The sequence below is a fragment of the Sus scrofa genome, chromosome 1 (genome assembly GCF_054392235.1).
Source record: "Sus scrofa isolate SSC_HxYL_T2T_F1_AM1 chromosome 1, Sscrofa_HxYL_maternal_Yorkshire_Landrace_v2.0, whole genome shotgun sequence".
In the NCBI taxonomy this organism is placed as follows: Eukaryota; Metazoa; Chordata; class Mammalia; order Artiodactyla; family Suidae; genus Sus; species Sus scrofa.
In genome coordinates, this window is record NC_139383.1 from 7,368,849 (window position 1) to 7,395,168 (window position 26,320).

The following is a 26,320-nucleotide window of genomic DNA, read 5'->3' on the forward strand; positions in this document are numbered from 1 at the left end:
TTTTTTTCAGAGAGTACATGAAACTACATTTATTCTAAGAAACCAGTTCCAGGGGCCTCTTTGATAGCAGTATTTAATTTCTTTTGGACCTTCCGAATACTTTATATAGTTAAATACCTGGTAACCATCCAAAGCTCTCAATAGAAAGGATAAGTAAATAAAAGGTAGCCAGAAAAAAAATAAAAGATAGCCAGAACTTTGAGAGACTTAAAAGAAAGAAGATAAAGCATAGTTGGTGTTCTTTAGAATTGATACTGACTTGGGAACAGGCAAGAAGGAGGGAGAATTCGGGGAAATAGGGGTTTCTGTTCGTTTCTTCAGATAATAACTCCGTCGACCTCGCCGCCACCTGGTCCCCAGAGACGCCTCTCTCTCAGAGGCCTGCAGGTTCTGGCATTTTAACCTGAAGGTAAATCATGTTGTCTCTGGGCTTTGCTTTCCTGCAGCAACGGAAAATAAAAATTTAAGTTATCGTAAATAATGGCTTGATTAAGAAACTGTTGCAGAGTTGTTCAGGGCAACTACCTCTCGAAAGAAAAGGGAGCCCAAGGATAGAGCAAGTGACAAAGCGAGAACACACCCCCTGCGGCCTGTTCCCTCCCCGCCTGTTTTGCTACGGCCTGTGCAGTAAAAATGGGGTCTTATATATTTAAATTGTTTTAAAAATCAAAATTAAAATATTATTTCTTGATGCTTGAAAAACTAGATGAAATCCAAATTTCTTTTCTTTCTTTCTTTTTTTGGTCTTTTTAGATCATGGCATATGGAGGTCCCCAGGCTAGGGGTCCAAACAGAGCTGGCCTACGCCTCAGCCACGGCAACACCAGATCCTTCACTCACTGAGCGAGGCCAGGGATTGAACCGGCATCCTCGTGGCTGCTAGTTGGGTTCTTAACCCGCTGAGACACAACGGGAACTCCAAAATCCCAACTGCAACGTCCATAAATAAAGCTGTGCTGGAGCCCAGCCTTAACCCTCCATTTAGGTGCTGCCCATGGCTGCTTTCTGCTGAGAGGGCAGGACTGAGAACGGCAACTGTGTGGCCCCAAAACCAGACATGTGCATGCCCTGCCCCTCTACTGAAGGAGTTTGCTGACCCTTGTTACAAAGCATCTGTTGTGTTGCAACCTCACTCCATCACTGTCAACATTCCATTCTGAAGTGTTTTGGTTTTGTTTCTTTCTTTTTGGCTGCACAGAGGCAGGGGGAAGTTCCCAGGCCGGGGATTGAACCCCATGCCTCAGCAGTGACAATGCCAGATCCTTAACTTTCTGTGTGAATCTGGGTTTTAATGACCCGATGGACTATTCTCTCTACCTCCCAGATTCACGTGTGTCCTTCCGTGGAATCCAGAGACCCAGCCTGCAATGGCCTGCCTCACTTTCTCCTCCGTTCCTTTCGTATGGCTTTAAGGCTGGAACCTCAGGAGTTCCCACTGTGGCTCAGCAGGTTAAGCACCTAGCATAGTGTCTGTGAGAATGCGGGTTCGATCCCTGGCCTCGCCCAGTGGGTTACAGATTGGCATTGCTGTGAGCTTTGGTGTGGGTCGCATACACAGCTCGAATCACCCGTGGCTGTGGCTGTGGGGGAGGCCGGCAGCTGCAGCTCCAAGTCAGCCCTAGCCTGGAAACTTCCATATGCCATGGGAGCAGCCCTAAAAAGGAAGAAAGAAAAAAAAAAAAGAATAGAACCTGGGATTCCAATGAAGCACCTGCCCCATCGCAGGAATAAAAGTCTTAAGCCATTTTTCTTAGTGAAGAAACGCACTCAGAAAATCTGAACCAGCGTTTGCTCAAAAAAATAGAAGATTGCTTTAAAAATAGTTTCCAACTCCAAGCTAAGTCAGGGGGTACTTAGGGACCTTGGTGCTCTGTGCGGCCAGCAGGACAGACAAATCATTCTGTCTCACAGTGTAGACTAGATGACAGTCCTTTTCAGCCAACAGTCGTTCTCCATACAGCAGCTCTGGGCGTCATGAAAGGCTGTGCAATACCCACAAGGCTCTCCCAGACCCTCTGGAGGGAGGAATCGGAGCCTGTTCGTGATGCAGGGGGCAGATCTAAGGCGGGCCCCGAGTCCCCGGCGCCTGGACTCACCTCCCCAGCCTCTCCACCTCCTCGATGGTCTCTGGCAAAGCGACCCCTTTGGTCTCCGGAAGAAGCAGCGACATTCCCCCCGCAACCAGGCCCAGTGCCGCTTTGGATGAGACAGATATCACGTGGAGCCGTTAGTACGTGGCCGATACTGTGCATAGCAAAGACGACAGCTAACTAAAGAGATGCCTGGGGAGGAAGCTCCCATCGTGGCTCGGTGGTAACCAACCCAATGAGTGTCCGTGAGGATGCGGGTTCCATCCCCTGTCTCGCTCAATGGGTTAAGAATCCGACGTTGCCTTGAGCTGTGGCTTAGGTTGCAGATGCGGCTCGGATCCAGCGTGGCTGTGGCTGTGGCGTAGGCCGGCAGCTTCAGTCCTGATTCGACCCCTAGCCTAGGAACCTCCATGTGCCGTGGGTGCCACCCTAAAAAGCAAACAAAGCAAAAACAAAAAACACATACTCATATATATGTGACTGAGTCACTTTGCTGTACAGCAGAAATTGGCACAACCCTGTAAATCAACTAAACTTTAATTTTTTTTTAATTTTTTTTAAAAATTAAAGCAATAGGATAACTGGGAAAATGGCAAGAAAAGGGGCTAGTGCCTTCATTGTTCTTCCACCCAAGTATAAAGTTCTACAGTAACTGCTGTATAAGTATTAGGGGGATTTATTGACTCAGGTGCCTGGAGAACACCAGGAGACTCAATTTTGACTAGTTACTATATATAAAAAATACTATATTAATTTAATATAATGTAGTATATATAGTCACTATATATTAAATTAATTTAGTATTTATATAAGGTAACCAAATATATATGTTACAACACATAATAATATAGTTTAAATGTTTTATATATAATTATGTTATATATAAACTGTAATGGGTACATTACGGTTACTGTGTATTAATATATATATATTTACACACACACACATATATACGAGATGGGTCTTGATGGCCCATATGTGACCAGTGCCAGCCTCTCTTGTTCCTCTTTCCCTCCCCTTCCCTGGCGATCGCCCCGGGCCCAGGCGCGGCAGCTCTCTGCACAGGGGGAGCCGTTCTGCCCTTCACCGAGTGGATCATCAGCAGGTTTGGGGGGACACGGACGAGGCCCCTCCTCCTCCTCTATTCCAACATTATCAGCCACAAAGCTGATACCAAATGTTGATTCCCATTTGTCCCTTGTGTCTGTTTTCAACTGTTAAGATTTGGAAGCAGAAGTGGGGTGATAATTCAGCATCTTCAAACCTCTAGCCATTACATTTTTTTTTTTTTTGGCTTTTTAGGGCCACACCTGCGGCATATGGAGGTTCTCAGGCTAGGGGTCGAATCGGAGCTGTAGCTGCCCGCCTAGACCAGGACCTGAGCCACAGCCACAGCCACAGCCACGCCAGATCCGAGCCTCGTCTGCGACCTACATCGCAGCTCACGGCCACACTGGATCCTTAACCCACTGAGCGAGGCCACGGATCGAACCCGCCACCTCATGGTTCCTAGCAGGATTCGTTAACCACTGAGCCATGACGGGAACTCTGCAATTACATAGTAAATGCACAGAAATGAGGAGTCAAGGTCATAAGAAACCAGGAGGCTACGTCGAACATTCTCCCCCGGGCCATCCAGTGGAATGAAAAATTGGACTCCAGAGCTACAGACCCCAAGCTCTGCCCACCTTCTAGGAGGAGCATCTTATCTTTCCCACGAAGCAAGACAGAGTGAGCCAGGAGACGATGACAGAGCAGGCACAATCCCTCCCTTCCATAAACTCCCTGGGGAGGGGGGGGTATCATTCCCTCACAAACAGTCATCGAGGGTGCACGCGGGGCTTGAAAGAAGGATTGATAAATGTTCCATGAAGTCTTACCAAACAAAACGAGGGGCAAGCCTCGCCAAACCTCCGTCAGCCTGAAGACCAGGAAGGGCGCGACCACCCCGCCCAGATCGCACAGGGAGGAGCACACCATCACGCCGAGGTTCCTGATGAAATGCAGAGAACGAAACGGATGGCATGTGTGGGAACCGATTTCCCAAACGGGAAACTTGTTCTAGAGCAAGCACGCTGCTCCCTGCGCAACCTCCAGGGAGGGCAGAGGGGCTGGGCACAGAGTTGCCCACTGATGACTCGGTCAGTGATGCCTACATATGGGCTGAGAGGGTGGCACAGCCCAGCTCCACAGGGTCAGACGCTCGTGTGCTCAGGGCCCTTCAGATCTTGCCCCGTGTACTTCTTCATTGGCCATTCGCTTGTATCCTTTGTAATAAACCCATAAATGTAAGGAAGCGCTTCCCTGACGTCTGCGAGCCGCTAGAGCAAACCCTGGAACTCACGGAGGGAGTCGTGGGAATCTGATTTAGAGCTAATTGGTCAGAAGCGTAGGTGGACAATGTGGGGCTTACAACTGGCATCTGAAGGAGGGACAGTCTTGTCGGACGAAGCCCTTAACCTGTGGGATCTGCACTAATTCCAGCCAGGCAGGTACTGTCCAGATTGGATTATAAGAATTGTTGGTGAACTGGATGGTGCGACTAGAGTTTTTTCTTTCACAGTGAAAGATAGGGAAGAATAGAGAGAGAATATTAAGGCGCTGGGGAGAAAGGTAAGGAAACTGTCTACTTGAAATGATGTCTTCCCTCCTGAGAATAGCCTTTGGTTTGAATTCTACCCTGACTTACAGGCATATAGCCACTACTCCAGCTTTCTTTTTGAGAATGGAATTTTTTTTTTCATTCTTTTACTTTTTTTTTTTTTTTTTTTTTTTTTTGTCTTTTTGGGGCCATACCTGCAGCATATGGAGTTTCCCAGGCTAGGGGTCTTATTGCAGCTACAACTGCGGGCCTATGCCACAGCTCACAGCAACGCAGGATCCTTAACCACTGAACAAGGCCAGGGATCAAACCTGCAACCTCATGGTTCCTAGTCGGATTCGTTTCCATTGTGCCACGATGGGAATTCCTCATTCTTTTACTTTTAAACTATCTCTGCCCTTAAATTTAAATTGAGGAGTTCCTATTGTGGCTCAGCGGAAACGAATCTGACTAGGATCCGTGAGAACGTAGGTTTGATCCCTGGCCTCGCTCGTTGGTTAAGGATCCAACATTGCCGTGAGCTCTGGTGTAGGTTGCAGATGTGGCTCGGATCTGGCGTTGCTGTGGCTGTGGTGTAGGCTGACAGCAACAGCTCTGATTAGTCCCCTAGCCTGGGAACCTCCACATGCCGGTGCAGCCCTTAAAAAAAAAAGACGAAAAAGACAAAAAAAAAAAAAAACCACGAATAATGATAAAAGCTGGTGATACCAAGACTGCTGAGGATGGAGAGTGACCAGCTCTCTCCCACGCAGCTAGAGGAATAGAAAATGGTGCAGTGGCCACTTTGGAAGACATTTCTTATAAACTTAAACACAGCTGTGTGACCCGCTCCTAAGTTTTCACCTAAGAGAAGTGAAAACTTATGTCTGCTCAAAGGCCGGCCCACGAATGCTCTTGGCAGCTGTATCATAATCACCCCCAATTGGAAAGAGTCCAGACGTCCACGAACTGGGAAAGGGACAAGGAAACCATGGTGCATCTTCCGCCGCAAGAACAGTACCCAGCAACACGGAGCGACAAAGCACCGATACACACCAGAGCATGGCCGAGCCCCTGGTGCGGAGGGAAAGAGGCCAAACAGAAAAGGCTGCACTCCAGGTGACCGCATGTGTAACATCCCAGAAAAGCTAAAGCCACAGGCAGAGAAATCAGATCAGTGGTTGCCAGAGGCTGGCGGTGGGAGGGGAGAAGGCGGACCACAAAGGGAGAGAAGGAAGCATTTGGAGATGCTGGAGCTGTCTCTGTGTTACGTTGATGGGGGGGTTGAAATGACTATACTCAAAACTCATCCAACTGCATTTCAGGGTGAATTTTGTTCTCAGAACTTCCAACTTCAATAACCCTGACTTTTAAACCAGTCTTGGAGTTCCCGTTGTGGCTCAGCAGGTTAAGAACCTGACTAGTACCCATGAGGATGCAGGTTTGATGCCTGACCTCGCTCAGTGGGTTAAGGATCCAGTGTTGCCGTGAGCTGTGGTGTAGGTCACAGAGGCGGCTCAGATCCAGTGTTGCTGTGGCCGTGGTGTAGGCGGCAGCTGTAGCTCCGATTCAAGCCCCAGCCTGGGAACCTCTGTATGCTGCAGGTGCAGCCCTAATAAATAAATAAATAAACATCACGGGGTCTTCCGGGCCCGTTGCTATGTTTGCAGACTGTTGCATCCTTGTGGGCAGAGCAGGAGCATCGAGGGCAGAAAGAAGCAGGTTCATGGCCAGGGCCCTGTCACCTCCTAGCTGTGCAACTCTGGGAAGGCCTCTTTCCCTTTCTAAACCTCAGTTTCCTTATATGAAAAATGGGGACAGGGATTTTACAGGCTGAACGCATCCTACGTCTGGCGAGGCTTTGCGTGACCCTGTACACACGGGAACTGCTTTTCAGCAAGTTATGTACAGAGGTGTCAGGGCAGCTCTGGAAGTTTATGCATCTGGTCGGTGCTAAGGACAGGGTCGAGACGCAGCCTCTGCCCAGGGCTCACCCCTCCGTGCCAGACCCCACTGTGACAGCCCATTTCCCACTCGCTTCCACGCTAAGCATGGGCCCTGCCTCTGAGGTCCGACCCCCATTTCAGGGTCAAAGTATCCACTCTTGGGGGCATCTGGAGGGGTGGTCCCAAAATGCTGGTCCTCGCAGAGCCTGGCTGGCCCACCGAGGCCGTGTCACCGCCTCCCCCGCGCACTCACCTGATGAAGGTGGGGTACAGCTCGGCGCTCACCAGGCACACCATCTGGAAGACGATGGTGATACCCATTCGGCCAATGCAAGCTGCCACGATGCTCAGCCAGTGCAGATCTGGAGAGGAAACGGACAGAGGGTGCAGAAAGCAGGAGGGGCTGTGCCCATGGGGTTACGTGAGAGGCCGCATCCTTCTGGAAGCTTGGGTTTTGGAGCGGGAAGGGCCGGAGAGATGGTCTCATCGGACTCTTCCATTTTAGGGTAAGTAAACTGAGTCCTGAGAGATTTCCTGAGTCGTGAGGGTAGGCTCCATGGGGCAGAGGAAAGAATGTGCTTTGGGGGGTGGGGTATTTGTTTTTGCTTTTTTTTTTTTTTTTTTTTTTTTGGTCTGTGGCTGGCTGTAAGCCACACTTGCAACACATGGAAGTTCCCAGGCTGGGGGTTGAATTGGAGCTATAGCTGCCGGCCTACACCACAGCCACAGCAACGCAGGATCTGAGCCACATCTGTGACCTATCCCAAAGCATATGGCCACACCAGATCCTTAAGCCACTGAGCGAGGCAAGGGGTCAAAGCCGAATCCTCATGGATGCTAGGCAGGTTCTTAACCCACCGAGCCACAGTGGGAACTCCAGAATGGGGTTCTTGAATCAGCTCTGCCTCCCATCAGCCGTGCGGCTTGGCAACCCATGTGCTTCTTCGTGCCTCAGTTTCCCCAGCTGTGAAGGGGGAATAATTTTACCCAACTTCTAGGCTGTTGCGACATATAGAGATAATACATGTCAAATGTGACCCCCCCGTAAGCGTGGGCTTTTTAATGATTGTGCAGCAGTGTCACTGCACATAGTGGGTCCTCAGTGACCTGGTTCTCTTAGGCAGTAGTCCTGGGGCCTGTATACCAGATTTCTAATCCTCAATCTAGGGTTCAGGTCCAAGCACATTTTTTTAATCCAAAATTGCCTGAGCAAGTGGGTATTAGGGAAGCAACCGCTCGTCTCCTCCTAGCCGACGGCTCTGGGGTCTTGATTGCCTGCAGGTACGGGAAGCCCCCTCCTGCCTGGGGCCATCCGAGCACCGGGCACCCATCCACCTCACCTGGATGGCAGGTGTTTACCCAAACGCTAAACCACAGGTGGCTCCTGAGACAGGCCAGCTCACTAACAAAGCCTCCGGGGGTCACAGAGAGCCTGTCGCCTTGACCCTGGTCCCCGTGAACACGCTATCATGGAAGACAGGCTTCGTTCACGCCACAGAGCAGCCGCAGTGGCCCTAAGACCCAGCTTTCCTTGGGCCAACATAACCTCTCTGCATCTCGGCTGCCCTCCCTCCGCCTGGCAGAGAACCCAAGCCGAGCCTTCGGTTAAGGACCACATCTCCCAGCTCCCAAAAGATGAAAGACCGAGAAGCCCACTCACAGGCCTGGAGGGGGCCTGGCTCACAAATTCTGCAGCCTTTGATCTGGCGAGATGCTCTACTGGACGTGAACAGCATCCAGGCCCTCAGAACCCCCAGGCCCCAGGGCCACTTTCCTCAGCAGCCCGAGGGACCAGTAAGACCTGCAGTCCCACCACGTCGCTGCCCTGCGCAGAGCCACCCCTGCTCCCGCCACGCTCAGGATAAAATCCGCATCTCCTGCTAACTCCCGACCTCACTTGCCAGGTCCTAGTCACGAGAGTCGGGCTGGTCCTGCGACACAAGGCTCTCCCCATTCCTGGGGGCCTCGCTCTTGCTGTTCCCCCACCAGAAAGCTCCCTCCCCAGGTGTTTCGAAGGCTCATTCCCCCTTCATTCAGGTTTCCTAAGGCCACTTTGACCACCGCATGAAGAATTAACGCCCTCCCCCCCTTCTCCTTTCCTTCTGGAACTTTCTCTGCTTTGCTCATGGCTGAGATCCTAGGGCCGAGGTGCCTGCTATATCAAGTACATAGAAGGCACTTGAAATACTTCCTAGAGGAGGGATGCAGGCTTATCAGCTAGTGTGATAAGGACTAAACAGAGGCAGGTGGAGAGGGCAGGAGCTGGGAGGAGGGTCCTGGGGCTGCAGGACCAAGGGGTGACGCCCCGCCCTCTACAGTCCCAGACCTCTGGCCCCCTCTCAGTGGCACTCCGTCCTGCTACTAAAACAAAAACCTGCCCATTCCCTCCACGGTACAGAATTCTAGAAACAGGGAGAGCGAGAGAAAATTGGTAAAAATCCATTTTGGATACCCTCTGCCCCCATTTCCTGTCTCATTCTCTCCCCCACGAAAAGAGGGAGAAATAAGCCTGCGCTCTCTTTTCTGGCCTCTTGTCATCTCCAGCCTCATCTGTGCAGCCTGGTTCTCAGGATACAGATTTTACAGGACGTTTCCCACAATATCCTGCCCCAAAGCTGCCCAAATGACGCATTAAACCAACAAGTGCAGAGCACAAGCAATCAAATCTGAGCAAAGAGCAAATCTGCCTGTGTGTTTTTTTAAGATTTCTAACAGGAACAAGAGAGAAAGGCGATTTATGTACACAACACTGCCTCAGTGATTCGGCTTTGGCTTATCTCGGATTGTTAGGAATCAAGGACTGGAGTTCCCACTGGATCACACCGGAATCAACGGAGTCCCTGGAGTGCCAGGTTGCAGGTTCAATTCCTGGCCCCGCGCAGCGGGATAGGATCTGGTGTGGCTGAAGCTGTGACTCGGATCTGATGCCTGGCCCAGGAACTCCATATGCCATGGGGCGGCCAAAAAAAAAAAAAAAGGAGTCCCCGTTGTGGCTCAGTGGTTAATGAATCCAACTAGGAACCATGAGGTTGCAGGTTCAATCCCTGGCCTCACTCAGTGGGTTAAGGATTGGGCGTGGTCGTGAGCTGTGGTGTAGGTCACAGACAGGGCTCGGATCCTGCATTGCTGTGGCTCTGGCGTAGGCCGGTGGCTACAGCTCCAATTCAACCTCTAGCCTGGGAACCTCCATATGCTGTGGATGTGGCCCTAGAAAAAAACAAAAAGAATCCCCCCCAAAAAAGTGAAAAAAAAAAAAGAATTGTGAACTAAAGCACACACCTACCCAAATGGCTGGTGTTAGAAAGACTAGCAATGCGAGCGGCGGTGAGGATGTGGGACCACTGGACACTCACGCATCTCAGTGGGAGCGTGACCGGCCCAGCCATGTGAGAAAGGCGCCTGGCGGTGTCTACGAAAATTAACATAGGTCTGCCCCCCACCCCCAGCAAGGGGATGAGCGCCCCGGAAAGCCGTGCTGAAATGTTCGCTGCAGCCTTAACCATGATAGGCAGACACAGGAGGGCAGGCAAGTGTCTGTCCATCGACAGTGGCGTGATAAGAAGTGGGATATTGACGCAATGGCACGTCAAAATTCACGGTGCTGAGAAAGTACGGCTGACCTACGCTCTCTGGGGCGACATGGATGAACTGAGGGTGAGTGACGGAAGCGAGACAAATTGCATGCGGGGTAGTTCCGTTTGTATGAAGTTCAAGGGCACTCAAAGTTAACCTGCGGTGGCAGAGCCAGAGCAGTAGGGCTCTGGGCAGGGCTGGTGGGCACCGAAGCTCAAGGAGAGTGAGGAAGCCTTCCGAGGGGTCAGAAATGTTCTTTATCGTTCAGAGGTTGTAGTGCCCAGGCATCCGTAGGTGTGAAAATCCAGTGGTTTGAACACTTATAATGGGTCCATTGCACCCAGTTATACTGCCGTTAAAAATCTAAGAAGTAACTGTAACCTGAAGAAATGCCTCGTCCTTGATTTCCCCGCTTCCAGGGGCTGATCACAGAGTGACCACACCCCTCCCAACCCCCATGAGCTGGAAGAAGGTGGAAGTGGGCCCCTCACCATGTGAGATGAAGATCATGAAGAAACAGGCTGCCCCCGCCAGCAGGTTGGAGCCGGCCAGCAGGTAGAGCCGGCCGAAGCGGTCGATGATGAGGAGAATGACGAAGGCGGCTGGGAATTCAACCAGAGCGGAGTACAGGAAATCCAGGTAGAGGCTCCCGCCCGTGGCTCCCACGTGCATGATGAGGCCTTGGTAGAGCACAGAGCTGGTGAACCTGCGCAGAGACGAGAGGCCGGGTCAAGGGCAAGCTCCGCAGAGGAGGGAGGCTTAGGGTTCTGGCCAGGAGAATAAGGGCCCCTGCCGGGGGGAGGGAAACGGGCATCATTTGACTTCCGATGTCCTAGAGCCAGAAAAACAGGGAGTTCCCTGGCGGCTCTGTGGGTTGAGGATCTGGCTTTGTCACTGTTGTGCCTCAGGTTTGATGCGCAGGTTTGATCCCTGGCTCTGGAACTTCCTAATGCTGCAGACAAGGCCAAAAAAAAAAAAAAAAAAAAAAGTCCTAGAGTGATATGAGAAGAAGGCGGTCGAAATCAAGGAATCAAGGAATCAAGGAAGGGGTCCTGGATGAGAAGCTCCTTTCACGATTCACATGAGAGGATGACTCACAAGCCAGGCCCATGTTTCCGGAGATAACAAATGACGGTCCCTCCTGTTTCTTGCGCACCCAGGTGCTGGCCCGGCTCTGGGCACAGCACAGGCCCTACCTCATGGGATGTCCGGCAGCTCCCAAGGGGAAGGGCAGGGGAAGGCAGTGGTGAGTGAGCAGTTTCAGGAATCAGATTGCTGTATATGCTGTGTGACCTCACGTAAGTTAACTGACCTCTCTGTGCCTCAATTCCCTCATCTGGGAATGGGACAGGAATACATCCACACTGCTTTATCTTGAGTATTCATTGAGGTCATGGGCAAAAAGTGCTCAGTACAGTTCCTGGCACATAGTGGACACTCGGTGACGGGGAGATTTCATTGCTGTCATTGTCTTTCCAAGGCCAAGGATCCACAGCACAATAGAGTGGAGAAGCCGGTCTTTCCAGCTCCACCGTGGAGCTCCCTCCGAACTTCGCACCCTCTGGAAGGAGCCTTACTTACTGTCTTTTACCTCCTATCCTGCCACACAATCCCTTCACCCATATTCGAGGAAAGAACAGCAAAGTTACAGAAAATGGCACATGGCCCTGTGGGGACCAGCTCAGTCCCTCTCACTGGGAGAAATTTAGAGAGTCCCACGTATCACTTTGGGGCAAACAATGGCACTTTGGAGCATTGAGCAATTGTGTTGGTACAGTTGTGCCCGAAATCTATAAGGATTGGTTCCAGGACCCCCGCCCCCCGAAGGACATTAAAATCTACAGACGCTCAAGTCCCTCGTATAAAATAGCAGAGTAGTTGCATAGAACCTATACATATCTCATACACTTGGAATTGTCTCTAGATTATTTATAACATCGAATGTAAATAAATGCTATGTAAATAGTTGCCGCATGCAGCAAATTCAAGCTTTGATTTGAAGAACTTCCTGGGATTCTTTTTTTTTTTTTTTTTTTTTTTTTTTTTTGATCTGCAGTTGATAGCATCCCCAGGTGCAGAACCTGTGGCTATGAAAAGGCCAACTGCATTTACACCATGAGATCTACATGGACAAGAAATTGCTTTCTTACAGAAATGCAAGTTGCCCATCAGCTCCAAAACTGAGATGTTTCTCATTAATATACCCCCTGGTTTTATACAGCTGCCCCCAGAGAAGCACGAGATGCTTTTGTTTGTAGTCCCAGATTATTCCTGATGGCACCAAACGGTCAAGAATACAAGGAGGAAGGTGTTGTATTCACAACTCAGTGAGCTTAGATGAGCCGGGTGGCGGGGTTGGGGGTGGATCTTCCATGCTGGTGAGGTTAGTCGGTTAAATGGGAGCAGTCACCTGTCACCCATAAAGAGACTGATCCGAGAGAAAGGAATGTACAACCCAGATTTTTCTGCCCCCCAAAAACCCACCCAAACCAGAAAGTTAGCAAATGTGCAGGACTGCCACCTTTTGGCAGAACCCATGGATTGCATGTGCATATTAAAAAGAGCATTTCCTGTATCTGCATCAGCCACTGTTTTAAGCCCTTTACACGCATTATCTCATTAATTCTCCTAACAAGCCGATGAGCAAGTTCCACCACGACCTCCATCGGTTGCTGAAGAAACTGAGTCAAAGGGATCACAAGGCTTCCTGAAAGTCACAGCCCACGAAGATGCTGCAATGAGTCAAGCAGATGTGGAGGTGGGGGCAGGAGGAAGGGGCCAGGGGCCAGCACACGTGAGCCTTGCGGGCCATGGAAGGAAGCTGGTTTTCTTCTCGGTGGATTAGGAAGCCTGTGAGGAGGTGGAGGAGGGAGTGACTGGGTCTGGGACTTTGCCTGTTTTGTGAGTGGTGCCTCAGGGGGACCAGCGTGGCGGCAGACCCCCACGCCCACCGCCCAGCACACCGAGGGGGATGCATACGCAACGGGACCTGAGAGCGCGGGCAAGGAGAAACGGCGGGGTCCGAATATATTTTCGAGATGAGCAGAGTTTGCCGAAGGCTTGGGAGGAGGGGTGCGAGAGAGCAGAGGAGTCAAAATCGCCACCGTGGTAGGGGGATTCGAGGGGATGGGGCAAGAGTGGGTTAAGAGGGGAGCCCTCCTCCCCATCTGCAGCGTTTCGGGCCTCCACGTGGACAAGACGTTGCTAAGTCCAATACTGAGTATCAGGAGAAATGCACCAGGCACCTGGGGTCTTTGCAAAGGCTCCCAGGGCCCACCATGTGGCGGGGGCAGGACTCCCAGGCCAGCCCTCAGAGGGCAAGGCAACCCTGGCGAATAAAGAACTTGGGATGGGTTCTGCGGAACAGTGGCTTTTCATTTGGCCTTCAGCGAATGCTTGCTGGGGGGCTGCTATGTGCCAGGCACGCCCCCACAGCTGGAACCCTATTTACGGAAGCACAAATAAGCATGCAGGTGGCCTCTGATCTCACCCACCTTCTGACACTCCTCCTCAAAGACAGCAGTCTTGGGAAGCTTCCCTCCAGCACACCACTGACTCACTCCTTGCTAAAATGAGCCCTGTCCCCTTTCATGCAATTCTCAAGGGAGAAATAAGGGTGCCTTTAAAAAAAAAAATTATTGGGAATTCCCACTGTGGCACAACGGGATCAGCAGCGTCTCTGGAGCGCTGGGACACAGGTTCGATCCCCAGCCCTCACAGGGTGTTAAGGATCCGATGTTGCCACAGCTGTAGCATAGGTTGCAACTGTGGCTCAGATCTGATCCCTGCCCCGGGAACTCCATATGTTGCAGGGAGGCCAAAAAAAGAAAAAGAAAAAAAAAAAAAGCGAGAAGTGTCTTTTTAAGAGCTCTTTGACCACTTGAAAACCTTTTCTTGAAATTCCTTTTCATGGGAGTTCCCGTCGTGGCGCTGCAGAAACAAACCCAACTAGGAACCATGAGGTTGTGGGTTCAATCCCTGGCCTCGCTCAGTGGGTTAAGGATCTGGTGTTGCCGTGAGCTATGACATTGCCAGGCTCGAATCTGGAATTGCTGTGGCTCTGGCAGGCCAGTGGCTATAGCTCCAGTTCGACTCCTAGCCTGGGACCCTCCATGTGCCGCAGGTACAGTCCTAAAAAGCAAAAAAAAAAAAAAATTTGCTTTCCATGCTTCAGCCTGAGTTGCTCCCTGTTTAAGCTGTCCCCTGGGGTGCAGGGCAGCAGCAGCTCCCCCTGGGGACCGGGAGGGCCCCTTACCACAGGTACATCAGGATGAAGGTGTACTTCCTCAGGTTCTGCGTGCGGAACAGGTCTAAGAACGAGGGGCTCAGCCTTTCAGTGACGACCTCCTCTTCGAGGGACAGCATCTGGGGGGGAGTCGGGGCGTCAGTCGCATCCAAGCTGCGGGGAGTGGGACACGCCATCAGAGTGCCCCCGCTTCCCCCACCCAGGTTGGCCATCACCTGGCTGCCCGCCAGCTTGTCACCCCGAACATCACCGGTGCCCCCCTGCTTCCCCAGGCGCCCCCCACAGGCAGGCCCTACGTCGTAAACACGGCCCGAAGTTCAGGAAAGTCCGTGAGAAACCCCTTGGTAGTTGGTCACCTTTAGATCAGCAGGAGGCAATTTCCCATTCTTCTGGGCTATTCGGTCCATTATCTTTATTGCTTGAGTGTTTCTCTTTTGCGATAACAGCCATCGGGGAGACTCGGGCACAAACCTGTGGGCACAGATCATGCCTACTGGGCATTTTCCCCAGAGTGTGTCCGACGTGAGGTTCTGATCAGAGCGATGCTGCGGCTCAGCACAGCCCACCCTCCTCCCGCTGGGACTGCGATTCCTCCAGCCGCCGATGGGTAAGGACGCGGGGCTGCCACCAGGATTAGCAACTCACTTGAACTGGTTGGTTTGTTGGTTTGTGTCTATGCCTACAGCCTATGGACGTTCCCGGGCCAGGCATGGACTCCACACCACAGCAGTGACAGTGCCGGATCCTTTCACCATCAGGCCACCAGGGAACTGCACGAGCTGATTTTGTTTCATAGCAGTTTAATGTGTACAGTCCCCAGAGAACATTTCATTCATTCACTCAACAAAGAGCAAACTGGAGTTCCCATCATGGCTCAGCAGTTAAGGAATCTGACGAGCATCCATGAAGATGCAGGTTCGATCCCTGGCCTCGCTCAGTGGGTTAAGGATCCGGCATTGCTATGAGCTGTGGTGTAGGTTGCAGACGAGGCTCAGAACCTGCGTTGCTGTGGCTGTGGCGTAGGCTGGCAGCTCTAGTTCCCATTTGACCCCTAGCCTGGGAACCTCCATATGCCGCAGGTGTGGCCCTAAAAAGACAAAAAATTTAAAAAACAGCAACAACGACAAAGAACAAATGCCTGCCATGTGTCTAGGCGGGCTTGGGCCTGACCTGTAGCACCTCGGCCTCTACTAGGGATGCGAATTCTACGACGCTCTGAGACCAGCTCCCCGCTTAAGGAGCATCCCAAATGGCATGGAGGGGTAAGCCCTGGGCCTGCAGGTGCACCCCCCACCCCACCCCACCCCACCCCCCGCCGCCGTTGGGAAGGCGGGTCCCAGGAAGGACACAGTACCAGTAGCAGAGCAGAAGGAGGAAGATGGGCAGAGACACGGCGAGCTGGAGCGAGCGCCAGTGCGGGACGGCGTAGGCCAGCCCCGACAGCAGCACCAGCCCCACCGAGAAGGCTGTCTGGTAGAGAATCGCCACCGTCTTTCTGTAGCCCAGGCCCACAAATTCTGTGACTGAAACAGGAGAAATGCCGCTCGTGGGCCCCAGGCAGGCGCTCCTCCGTCGCTCCACCTCTCCTTCCCCAAAAGACCCTCCTTCCTCGCCGGGTCCGGAGACCCCCTCGGCTCCCCAAGGTGCCCCAGCTCCCTTGTCCTGGCTCTTCCCCAGTCACGCCCCTACCCCACTCTTTTGGCCCCGCCCACCGCATGCAGAAGTTCCTGGATCAGGGATCGAACACGAGTCACAGCAGTGACAACAACAAAATCCTCAATGGTGAGGCCACCAGAGAACTCCCAGCTGCCCCTTTTCAAAATCTCCCAGAGTTCCTGTGGTGGCTCAGCAGGTTGAGAATCCAACTAGTATCCACAAGGACATGGGTTCGATCCCTGGCCTCACTCAGTGGGTTAAAGATCCAGCGTTGCCATGAGCTGCAGTGTGGGTCACAGATGTGGCTCGGATCTGGCTTTCCTGTGGCTGTGGCATAGCTGGGCAGCTGCGGCTCTGACTAGACTCCTAGCCTGGGAACCTCCATATGCTGTAGGTAGGACCCTAAACAGAGAGAAAAATAATAATAATAAAATAAAATAAAATAAACCTCCTGTCTGCCCTTTGTAGTTCTCCTTTTCCTGCTGCAGGACTCAGTCCACCCGCCTCTCCTCCCCAGAGCCTTCCCCCACCGGCTCCAGGCTGAGATGGACCACTCTCCACAGCCCCGGGAGCACTCACTAATGTCACCAACATCTCCAAGTGCCTACCAGGGGCCTGGCAAAAAAAAGGGGGGGGGGGAGAAAGGAAGCCATAAATACAACTAGAGTGACAACACTTTCTCTAGATCCTAAGAGCATCCCATCACTGCAAAAAACAGAAAAAAAGACCCACCTGCACATTCAGCTTCGCCCCCTACTACCCCGCTCCCTGACCTCCGTGGCTTCTTAGAGCGCGTGGAACACTCGGGCCAGCAGGTGCTTACTCAGTGTGTAGCCAGCCATCCAGCTGCCTTTGCTGACCAGCCCCTGCAGCAGGCGGAAGACCAGCAAGGACACATAGTCCGGAGCGACGGCCGTCAGGACGCCCAAGACGGCATTGATGAGGGTGGTGGCCAAGAGGCAGAGCTTCCGACCAAACCTTCAGAGGCAAGGAGACAAGCAGGAGAGTTGAGCTCTTCTGGGGGTCGCGCATTCTGGATCAGACAGGCACAGTGGGACAGCCAGGGTCTCCAGTGGGGGAAGCAACAGTGCTTTCCTCAGGGACCCTGGTGGTCTGTCAAATATCTACTGCCCCCCTCAAAGCCTGACCTGGTCCATCCTCCGTGAACAGTGACCCGCGGCTCTCGCGGGGTTCATTAAACCTGAAGGGGAATCCTGAGCATGCTCAGTGATGTGGCGTCTTAGCCAAGGATGAGTGGCCTCCCCCGTGTCACTCCCAGTTCTCAGACTCATCTCACTATCTTTGTATGTCACACGCTGTGTTGTTATTAAAAGACAAGCAGGATGTATCAGACACCAGGCTTTTCCCCCACAGTCTTATCAATGGTCGTAAAAGTTTTCCTGGGAAAATCCTCAGTTCTCATAGTATAACTACTGAGAATTATGTTTCCTTTCCTTTGTCATGAGTCAAATGGGCAAATTATTTGCTAAAACTTCATCCCAGAGTCGTGCTTGCTTTATGCGGCTCTTTACATTGTATCCCAGTCTCTGGCAATAGGACAAGGAAGCAAGGGACCAGGCTCATGTGTGGTGACAGTGGCTCCTCCACACCCAGGAACACACCTCCCCCCCGGCCCCGCCCAGCAAGCCCTCTGCGTTTCTCTGCCATCCTCCTCGCTGGCTGCCAGCACACCCACGCCATGCCTTCTTGTCCCAGACTCTAGACACAGAAACTTCTTGTCAGAAGCTTCTTACCCATGCCTCAACGTAAAAAAAAAGAAAGAAAGAAGAAAAGCTTAAAACATGGGCAGAGGACCTGAATAGACCTTGTTCCAAAGAAGACATGCACACACATGAAAAGACACACACATGAAAAGATGGCCAGCATCCTTCATCATCAGGGAAGGGCCAATCAAAACTGCAACGAGAGAGCATCTCACATCTGAGAGAAGAGGCATGGCCAACTAACAAGTGTGGCCGGGATGCGGAGCAAAGGGAAGCCTAACACAGTGTCGGTGGGAACGTAAGTTGATGCAGCCGCGGTAGAAGACAGTATGGCATGTCTTCAAAGGATTAGAAAGGGAACTACCATGAAATCCAGCAATTCCACATCTGGGTATTTTTCCAAAGAAAACAAAAACGCTAATTCCAAAAGATGTGTGCACCCCTGTGTGTATGCACCCCTATGTTCATTGCAGCATTATTTACAATAGCCAGGATATGGAAGCCACCTAAGTGTCCATTGATAGTTGAACGGATAAAGAAGATGTGGAATATATATATATATACACACACATCCTAAATCCACACCAGCCTCCATCCTGCTGCCCCACACAGTCCAAGCCACTGGCTACCACATCTTGTCTCGCTCAACTTCTGCAAAGATTCTAACTGGTCACCTTCTCCCACCACCGCCCCCTAAAATCCCTTCTTCCCAGGGTGCGGATGTCGTGTTTAGTGGGATCAGCCTTTACGTACCTGTCTGCAATGTAGCCAATGCCCATAGAGCCCACGAAGAAGCCCACGTTCACACAGGACTGGAAGAGGTCCACCTTCCACGCGGCCTCGCACACCAGGTTAAACTGTGGTCACACCACCACCAAGGGGGCAGAAAACACAAGACCGCTTGTAAGTCCGACGACACCTTCCATCCCCCCTCCGGACAAAGTAAACGCACAACACAAAATGTTCCATATCCTTTTCCCTTATCACATTTCAAGTTCAAGGTTTCTGGTGAATCTCGGTCACTGTCATTAAAGACCTAAAATCGTTCTCTCTGTGTTACTGTCAATACCCACCGAATAAAGAGGCTGTCGTCAAGCGCCACTGAGAGGCGCTTATCAAAAGACAGCATGAGGAGTTCCCATCGTGGCTCGGTGGTTAACGAATCTGACTAGGAACCATGAGGTTGCGGGTTCGATCCCTGGCCCTGCTCAGTGGGTTAAGGATCCAGTGTTGCCGTGAGCTGTGGTGTAGGTCGCAGATGCAGCTTGGATCCCGAGTTGCTGTGGCTCTGGCGTAGGCCGGCGGCTATAGCTCCGATTTGACCCCTAGCCTGGGAACCTCCATATGCCATGGGAGTGGCCCAAGAAATGACAAAAAAGACAAAAATAAATAAATAAATAAATAATTTAGATAGAAATAATAAAATATCGGTGAAACTCCATGCTACTGAGTCAGAATATTAACGCAAGTAGTTAGTGTAGGAACTTGGGCTCTGTCGGATACATTCTTTGATGTGGATATTGATTAACGTCTGTGGTTTAAGGGCTCCAGGGAGTTCCACCTCCACAGGACTTGCTTCATTACTGGAAAGGCGCATTCCCCACAGGCTGTGTTTACTGTAGGAAATGTGCATCTCTAGCCCTCTCCTCAACCAATAAAAAAGGAATGACAGGAATGGTGCCATCACCTAAGGAAAGAAAAGGACAAAGAAACCATAAAACTTACATGGACTATTTCCACCCCTAAGACCCCTCTTGGACAAGGACAGATGTGGGTAATTGAACAAGGCCAATGGGAGTGAAGCATATCTTTCTGGACCCCGCGTTGGTCCCACCTCCATCTTTTCTCTTTTTTTTTAATGGCCACACCCCTGGCACATGGAGGTTCCCAGGCTAGGGGTCCATTTGAAGCTGTAGCTCCCAGCTTACACCACAGCCACAGCAATGCCAGATCTGAGCCGTGTCTGTGACTTACACCACAGCTCACGGCAACACCAGATCCTTAACCCACTGAGCAAGGCCAGGGATCGAACCCGCAACCTCATGGTTCTTAGTCAGATTCGTTTCCACTACGCCACAACAGGAACTCCCCACCTCCATCTTTAAGAGATAAAAATCCCTATAGGACAATAACGAAGGGGCTCTTGTCCCCGCTCCCAGCAGCCCTGGGAGCGATTTGCTTTCCCGTAATAAAGACTTTGCTAGCTTGCTGCCTGTGTGTTCCGGGAGTACATTCTTCGCCTGCTGTGAACAAGAACCCGGATTCTGGTACCATCTTTCCAGCATCATTACCACTTGGCTTTCAGAAACGAATAACGAGCTCGCTCCACTCTCTGTCTCAGGCCCACGCGTAGTTCAGCATCGCCCCCTTCCCTGCCAGGCCAGCTGCTTATTCCCTCTAAACTCAGCGGCACGCACCCCTCCCCGTCCCCCGTGGAGCTTCTCCTGCTGCTCTGTGGTTTCCCTGCTGCCCTGGACCTTGTCAGCAGAAGGCGGGGAGATGCTGCCCCCGGTCCGTATCCAGCTGGCCCAGGTCTGCATCTCCAACTGCCTCTGCAGCCTCCGCCCACATCGCCAAGATGACTTTTTGTTTTTTTTCCTTTTTGTCTTTTTTTTGCCCTTTCTTGGGCCGCTCCCACGGCATATGGAGGTTCCCAGGCTAGGGGTCTAATCAGAGCTGTAGCTGCCGGCCTACACCACAGCCACAGCAACGAGGGATCCAAGCCGTGTCTGCGATCTACACCACAGCTCACGGCAACACCGGATCCTTAACCCACTGAGCAAGGGCAGGGATCGAACCCGCAACCTCTTAGTTCCTAGTCAGATTCGTTAACCACTGCGCCACGACGGGAACTCCCAAGAGGATTTTCTGTGTGAACCAGATTTCACCAAAGCCACGGGGCACTGGGATTTTTTTTTTTCTGTGGTATTGAAGTATAGCTGACTTACAATGTTGTGTTAGTTTCAGGTGTAGAGCAAGGTGATTCAGTTATTTATATATATATATATATATAAATTAACTTTTATATATATACACATATAAATATTCTTTTTCAGCTTCTTTTCCCATACAGATGACAAGATATTGAACTCTCTCTCAATATCTAGAGTTCCCGAAGCTGTACGGTAGGCCCTTGCTGCTTACCTATTTTGCATATACTCGTATGCATACGTTACCCCAAACTCCTAATTTATCCCTCCCCCGCATCCCCCTTGGTAACCAGTAGGTTTGTTTTCTATGTCAGTGAGTCTGTCCCTATTTTATAAATAAATTCATTTGTATCATTTTTTGAGAGTCCACATTTAAGGGCTGTCTTGTATTTGCCCGTCTCTGACTTCACTTAGCATGATCCTCTAGCTCTAGGGCCATCCAGGGCACTAGTTTTTGGCCATTTGGCTGACTCTTTGCAGTCGGCGTCTCTGGAAGATGCCCCTGCCGTGGGGATGTGGGGAAGCCAGAGCCCTGGCAGAGCTGGAGGAAGGGGCATCCGGACTTCGCCGCTAACTCCGCCTCCCCTGAGAACCCAGCCCCGAGCTATGCTGAGTATCTCTGTCTGGAGGCACCTGCCAGGCTTGTAGAGCTGCCAGCCCCCTGTGCACCCAAACTTACCCAGCACGGCCCCCAGGCACCTCTGTGCCACAGGGAGACAGACCCAGCCCCCAGGAAAGCCTGGGGCTGCACAGAGAGGTTCTCCTAGACCCAGCCTTGTGGTCCGACACAGCCTGTAGGGCCACAGACGTGGTTGGCCAAGCTCCCCAGAATCACCCAGAGCCCTCATTAGAATAGAGGTTCCCACAGGTCTTGCCCCAAAGACCACGGACCAGGATCCAAGTGACACCTGGGATCAAAAGTATTGGGAAACGGTGCATAAGCACCCCCTCCCCTCTGTCTGAGGCCCTTCTGGGGGGCGGGGGGGAGCCGTCTGGCTGGGGCGGGGGGAGCGCTGAGCTGCACTGAGCAGACACGGCCTCCTGAAGGGGGTCCGAACTTCAGGGCCACACACGCCTCTGCCCCCGGTGCCTCCTGACATGTGTCCCCAGGACATGGAGCTGGATATTCAAACAGTTGGCTCACTGCCCTCCCTTAAGCAAGTTCAAAGGTCCAAGGCCAAGTTAAAGATTATTTCTGCAGAAATGAGTAACTCAGGCGAATGTCCCCCCAAAATAAGCTGCGGCTGAGGATGCAGAGAGGAGGCAGAGGTTTTCGGGAGCCACCCAAGGGGAATGAAAGCAGAGCCCCTTCCCCCCAGGAGCCAACTCCCCCTGTATCGAATCGCCTTCCAGGACCTCCAGCTCAACCCCCCCTTCTCTGGTCCTGTCCCCGGATGATCCCTGTCCCCCAGCCCCCGCCCCTTCCCCCTCTCAGTCCTCACCGACGCTTGGATCCTGGGTCACCGGGAAGCCCCTCCCGTCACCACAGTCAGCCAATCGGCTCTAAAGCTCTTGGGGTCCTCTTGCCCGGTCCCCTCTCCTCTGCTGCCACCCCCCCGGCCCAGGCCCCCACTAGCCAGGCTCCCCCACCTGCTCCAACCGCCACTCGCTCTGTTCCAGCCTCAGTTTTCCGAGGCTTGCTTCCCGGCATCCCCCTCCCAGCAGCCAGAACCTTCTGGCAAACTGGCCCCCTCCTCCCCAACCAGCAAAGACCTATATCCCTAAACAGGTCCTTCCTTTCACTCCTGTGACAGCCATGTGGGTTGATAGTCCTCGGCCGGGCTCATGGCTTGGCCTCCCCCAAGCCCCCACCCCAGCCCTGGGGAAGCCCCCACCCCAGCCCCGTTTTGCCTCTAGACCATTCTCAAGGTCCAGCCAGCATCATCTTCCTCCTCTGCCTAAATAACACCAAGCTCCCTCCTTTGGCACGAAGGTAGTGTTGCCAGATTTAGAGAAAACAAAACAAAACAGGGTGCCTGGTTGAATTGGAATTTCAGATAAAAAACCCCACTTTTTTAGCATAAGTATGTCCCCTGCAATATTAGTATTCCCAGCCTCTGTTATCACAGCTAATGTGGGGCAGCACCTGGGACGAATTAGCCTAAAAAAGTGTTCCTTGTGTATCTGAAAATCAGGTTTCCTGGCGTCCTGATTTTATCTGGTGACCTGATGTAAGGTCTCCATGCGCCCCCCACGACCCCTGTACTGGACCCCGAATCCAAATCACTTTAATAACTCATTGCTCTCCTCCCGTCCCGCCAAGCCTTGGCTCTGCTCCCCGACCCACCCCCTTTCCTGCTCAAAATACCACCCAAGGCTCCATTCAACTGCCACCTCCTTCTGGAAGACCCCTCCCCCCACCCCCCACCCCCCTCCCCCAAGGATCAGCTCAGCAGGTAAGATCCCCTCCTTAGAGCCCTCAGCCCCTCTGCCTCTCTCCATGTCTCGCACGAGGTCTGGGATGCTGGTCTCTTTCTCACCACCCCATCCCTCCCTCACTCCCTGGAGACCGCACACTCCTTGAACCGCATAGGTTTTTCCTGCCTCCCTCCTGGCATCACGCCAGTGCCAGAACAGAGGGAACCAGTGCGCATTTCCTGAATGGGGAGATGGAGGGTGAACGGATGAATGAATGTTCACAGAGAACAATATTTCCTCCAGATTCCCAGCGAGAATAGTGGTCGGCCTGGTACCCCGGGGGCGCCAGGCTCCCATTGGCCATCTACTGTTGGAGGACGCCTTGGAGACCAGATGTTTGTGTGATGTGTATAAAGAAGTTGCACCTGCACCTGCTCCTCCCTTGGGGGATGGGGGGGTGGCGCCTCCATATCCTGCCCCCCCTTCACCCCAGACAGTGAGCTGGTGACGCTGGAGGAGGGGACAGGGCGCTTTCCTCCAGCCACAGCCCGGATGTGTCAACTCTGAGACCGCTAAGTTACCTGGTTTCAGGTGAGCAGTGCCCCCACCAAAACCAAGCTTTGCTAACAGAGAGACTCTCAGGAGTTTGGGCCTGTGGCTTCAGCAACTGACTTTGAAGCCAGTTTGCAAGCACCCATGCTCATCACAGTGCAACACTTTCAAAAGTGTCCACGAAGGAAAAATAATCTGATGGCTTTTTCTAAAATGTTCTCAAAGCCAAAGCTCAGGTAACCCAGTAAGCTGTCCGGGCAAAGCCCTTTGCGCCATCACCTTCTCCTGTGGGACGTCCAGAGGACACCCAGTGCAGCTCGGCTTGTCTGCCCCACACCCTCACGGTGCTCGGCCAGCCCCTGTGATCACCAGGTCATATCATCACTGGTTGACGGATGAGGAAATAAGGCTCAGAGAGGCTGAGTCACCACCTCACTGACACTCAGCCGGTCTGGGCATGGCCGGGATTCAGGGTGACTCCAGGACAGCTTCCGCGCCACCTCAGAGGCCAGTGCTTGGGTGTCACACATCCATGACTCTAACGGAGGGGGCCTCTAGGTTCTAATGGTGGGGGAGCTGGACCCGAGGCGAATTCGGCAGGCCCTTGGAGAAACCAGGGGTGCAGAAAGAAGAGGAACCCACGTCCCCAGAGACCGGGTCCTAACCATCCAGCTCAGCCTGGCTCTCGATGGCCTCCCTGACCCTCGGTTTCGTCTTCTAACACCCAGAGTCTGTGGGGATTAAGCAAGGGAAGGATTCTGAGCACCTGGGACAGTGGCTGCCACCTGCTGAGGCTCAGAGGACACAAGCCCTCTCTCCACCTCCTGATTGAAACTGAACCTTGTAGGGTTTGTCACATATGTCCCCCCCTGCTCCTGAAACCCACACGCCCCCCCAGTGCAGGACTCGCTCACCTCGGTGACAATGGAGGAGCCGGGCGTGTCATACACCCAGCCATACTGACAGGGGCCCAGCGGCAGGTGGCTGCTGTTGGCGGCCAGGCCGGCCAGAGGGTCCTCGCAGCCCAGGGTGCTCTGGTTCCAGTCCACCTCGTAGCGGCGGCACTGGCGGGGGAAGGCCTGGCCCGCTGGCCCCAGGCCCGGCACCGTGTAGTTCAGCTCCTCGGCCAGGCTCCAGCCGCATCGCTGGCTCAACTCGGCCACCCCGGGGCTCCGGCAGCGGTGGTCCGGGGTGAAGCCCAGGAAGACGATGCCCACGTAGATGGGGGCGAATGCAACCGAGGTCAGGCACAGGTTCAGGAAGGCTTGCTTCTGGAACCAGCCAAACTCCCCGACCTGCTCCAGGACATCATCCACAGACGGCATGACGGGGCCACCAGCCTCATCGCTTTGACCAGAGCGCTCTGGCCACAGGGCCCAGGCTCCGAGCGTCCCGCGAGTTTCTCCGCGATGGGCTGGTCTAAAATCAAATTGCTATCTAAGCAGGACACCCCTGGAAGCCAACCATTGGGGGAGAACCTTTTACCCCGCGGTGCAGGGTTCAGGCAAAGGTGGAAGGCAGGTGTGTTTGCTGCCAAAGTGTTTACTGGGCCTGGGAGCAAACTCAGCACTCAGGGCCTAATTCTGTTGAGTCAGAGCTCACAGAGCGAGAGGAGAGAGTGAGGGAGCCTCGAAACCTCCCCGCCATCTCTTTCGGACGCTTCCAAAGGGATGATCTTTTCAAACTTTTTTTTTTTTTTTTTTTTTGCCTTTTTTCTTTTTAGAGAAGCACCTGTGGCATATGGAGGTTCCCAGGTGAGGGGTCAAATCAGAGCTGCAGCTGCTGGCCTATACCACAGCCACAGCAACACCAGATCTGAACCGCGTCTGTGACCTACCCCACAGCTCATGGCAACGCCGGATCTTTAACCCACTGAGCAGGGCCAGGGATCGAACCCCTAACCTCATCATTCCTATTTGGATTCGTTTCTGCTGCGCCACAACAGGAATTCCTTAAACATTTTTTATAATCTAGATACACCAAAGCAGCAGGCTGGCTGCCAGGCACAGCCATGGACCCATCACTGCGGCTGGCCTCTGAAGCCAGGTGGTGTGGGGGTCTGACCTGGGTGATGGGTGAGCAGATAAACCCTACATCCTTGTCCCAAAGCAGGACAACCTCGTTCCCCAGGACCTGCATGGGACTCCACCAGGCGTCACTACCTCCCCAGCAGACTCCCTGAGCTCCAGGCCACCTTCCCTGGGACGAACTGAGAGTGGGGCCAGGTGGCCCTCACTGTCACCCTGTCCACAGGGCCATTCCTTCTATTTTGTTTTCCTCTAACACCAGCGGGCTCCAAGTAACAGCATAAATCAGTTTTATTGAATGTGATTCACAAACTGGTCAAAATACAAAATAGAAAAAGATGTAAAAAAACACGACTAGCTAATAATTCGCAGCCTCACTTCGGCTTTCCCTCTGTCTTTAGGGAAGATGTTCTAGTTCCCCAGTTAAGGACGTGCCTCCAGGCTGAGCGCCCGAGGCTTTCCAGTGTCTGCAGGGCCAAGGTGCTGACACGCCCAGCTGGGCCATCCGGACTTTCCTTCAAATCCTGACACCCACAAGCAAGCCCAGCCCTCCCCTCACTCCCACTGCTTCCAGAGCTGGAGCTCGCTCCAGACGGTGACTTTTGCGGGAAGCTCCCGGCTCCAGGACCGCGCCCGC

The 26,320-nt window shown here is 52.7% G+C and overlaps 1 protein-coding gene across 2 annotated transcripts; it reads right to left on the minus strand.

Annotated features, from left to right (window-relative positions):
* Positions 1–25,086, minus strand: SLC22A1 (solute carrier family 22 member 1). Of its 2 annotated transcripts, none has more exons than XR_014836421.1 (11): positions 24,571–25,083; positions 18,570–18,673; positions 16,916–17,070; positions 15,791–15,959; positions 14,793–14,907; positions 14,446–14,555; positions 10,682–10,896; positions 5,203–6,979; positions 3,971–5,003; positions 2,097–2,196; positions 1–440 (listed from the first exon to the last, which is right to left on the minus strand). XR_014836421.1 is itself a non-coding variant. In NM_001348975.2 (11 exon segments), coding segments are annotated over 11 exon segments (1,668 nt in total). In that variant the 5' UTR covers positions 24,982–25,086; the 3' UTR covers positions 1–373.
* Between the last annotated feature and the right edge of the window lie 1,234 nt (positions 25,087–26,320).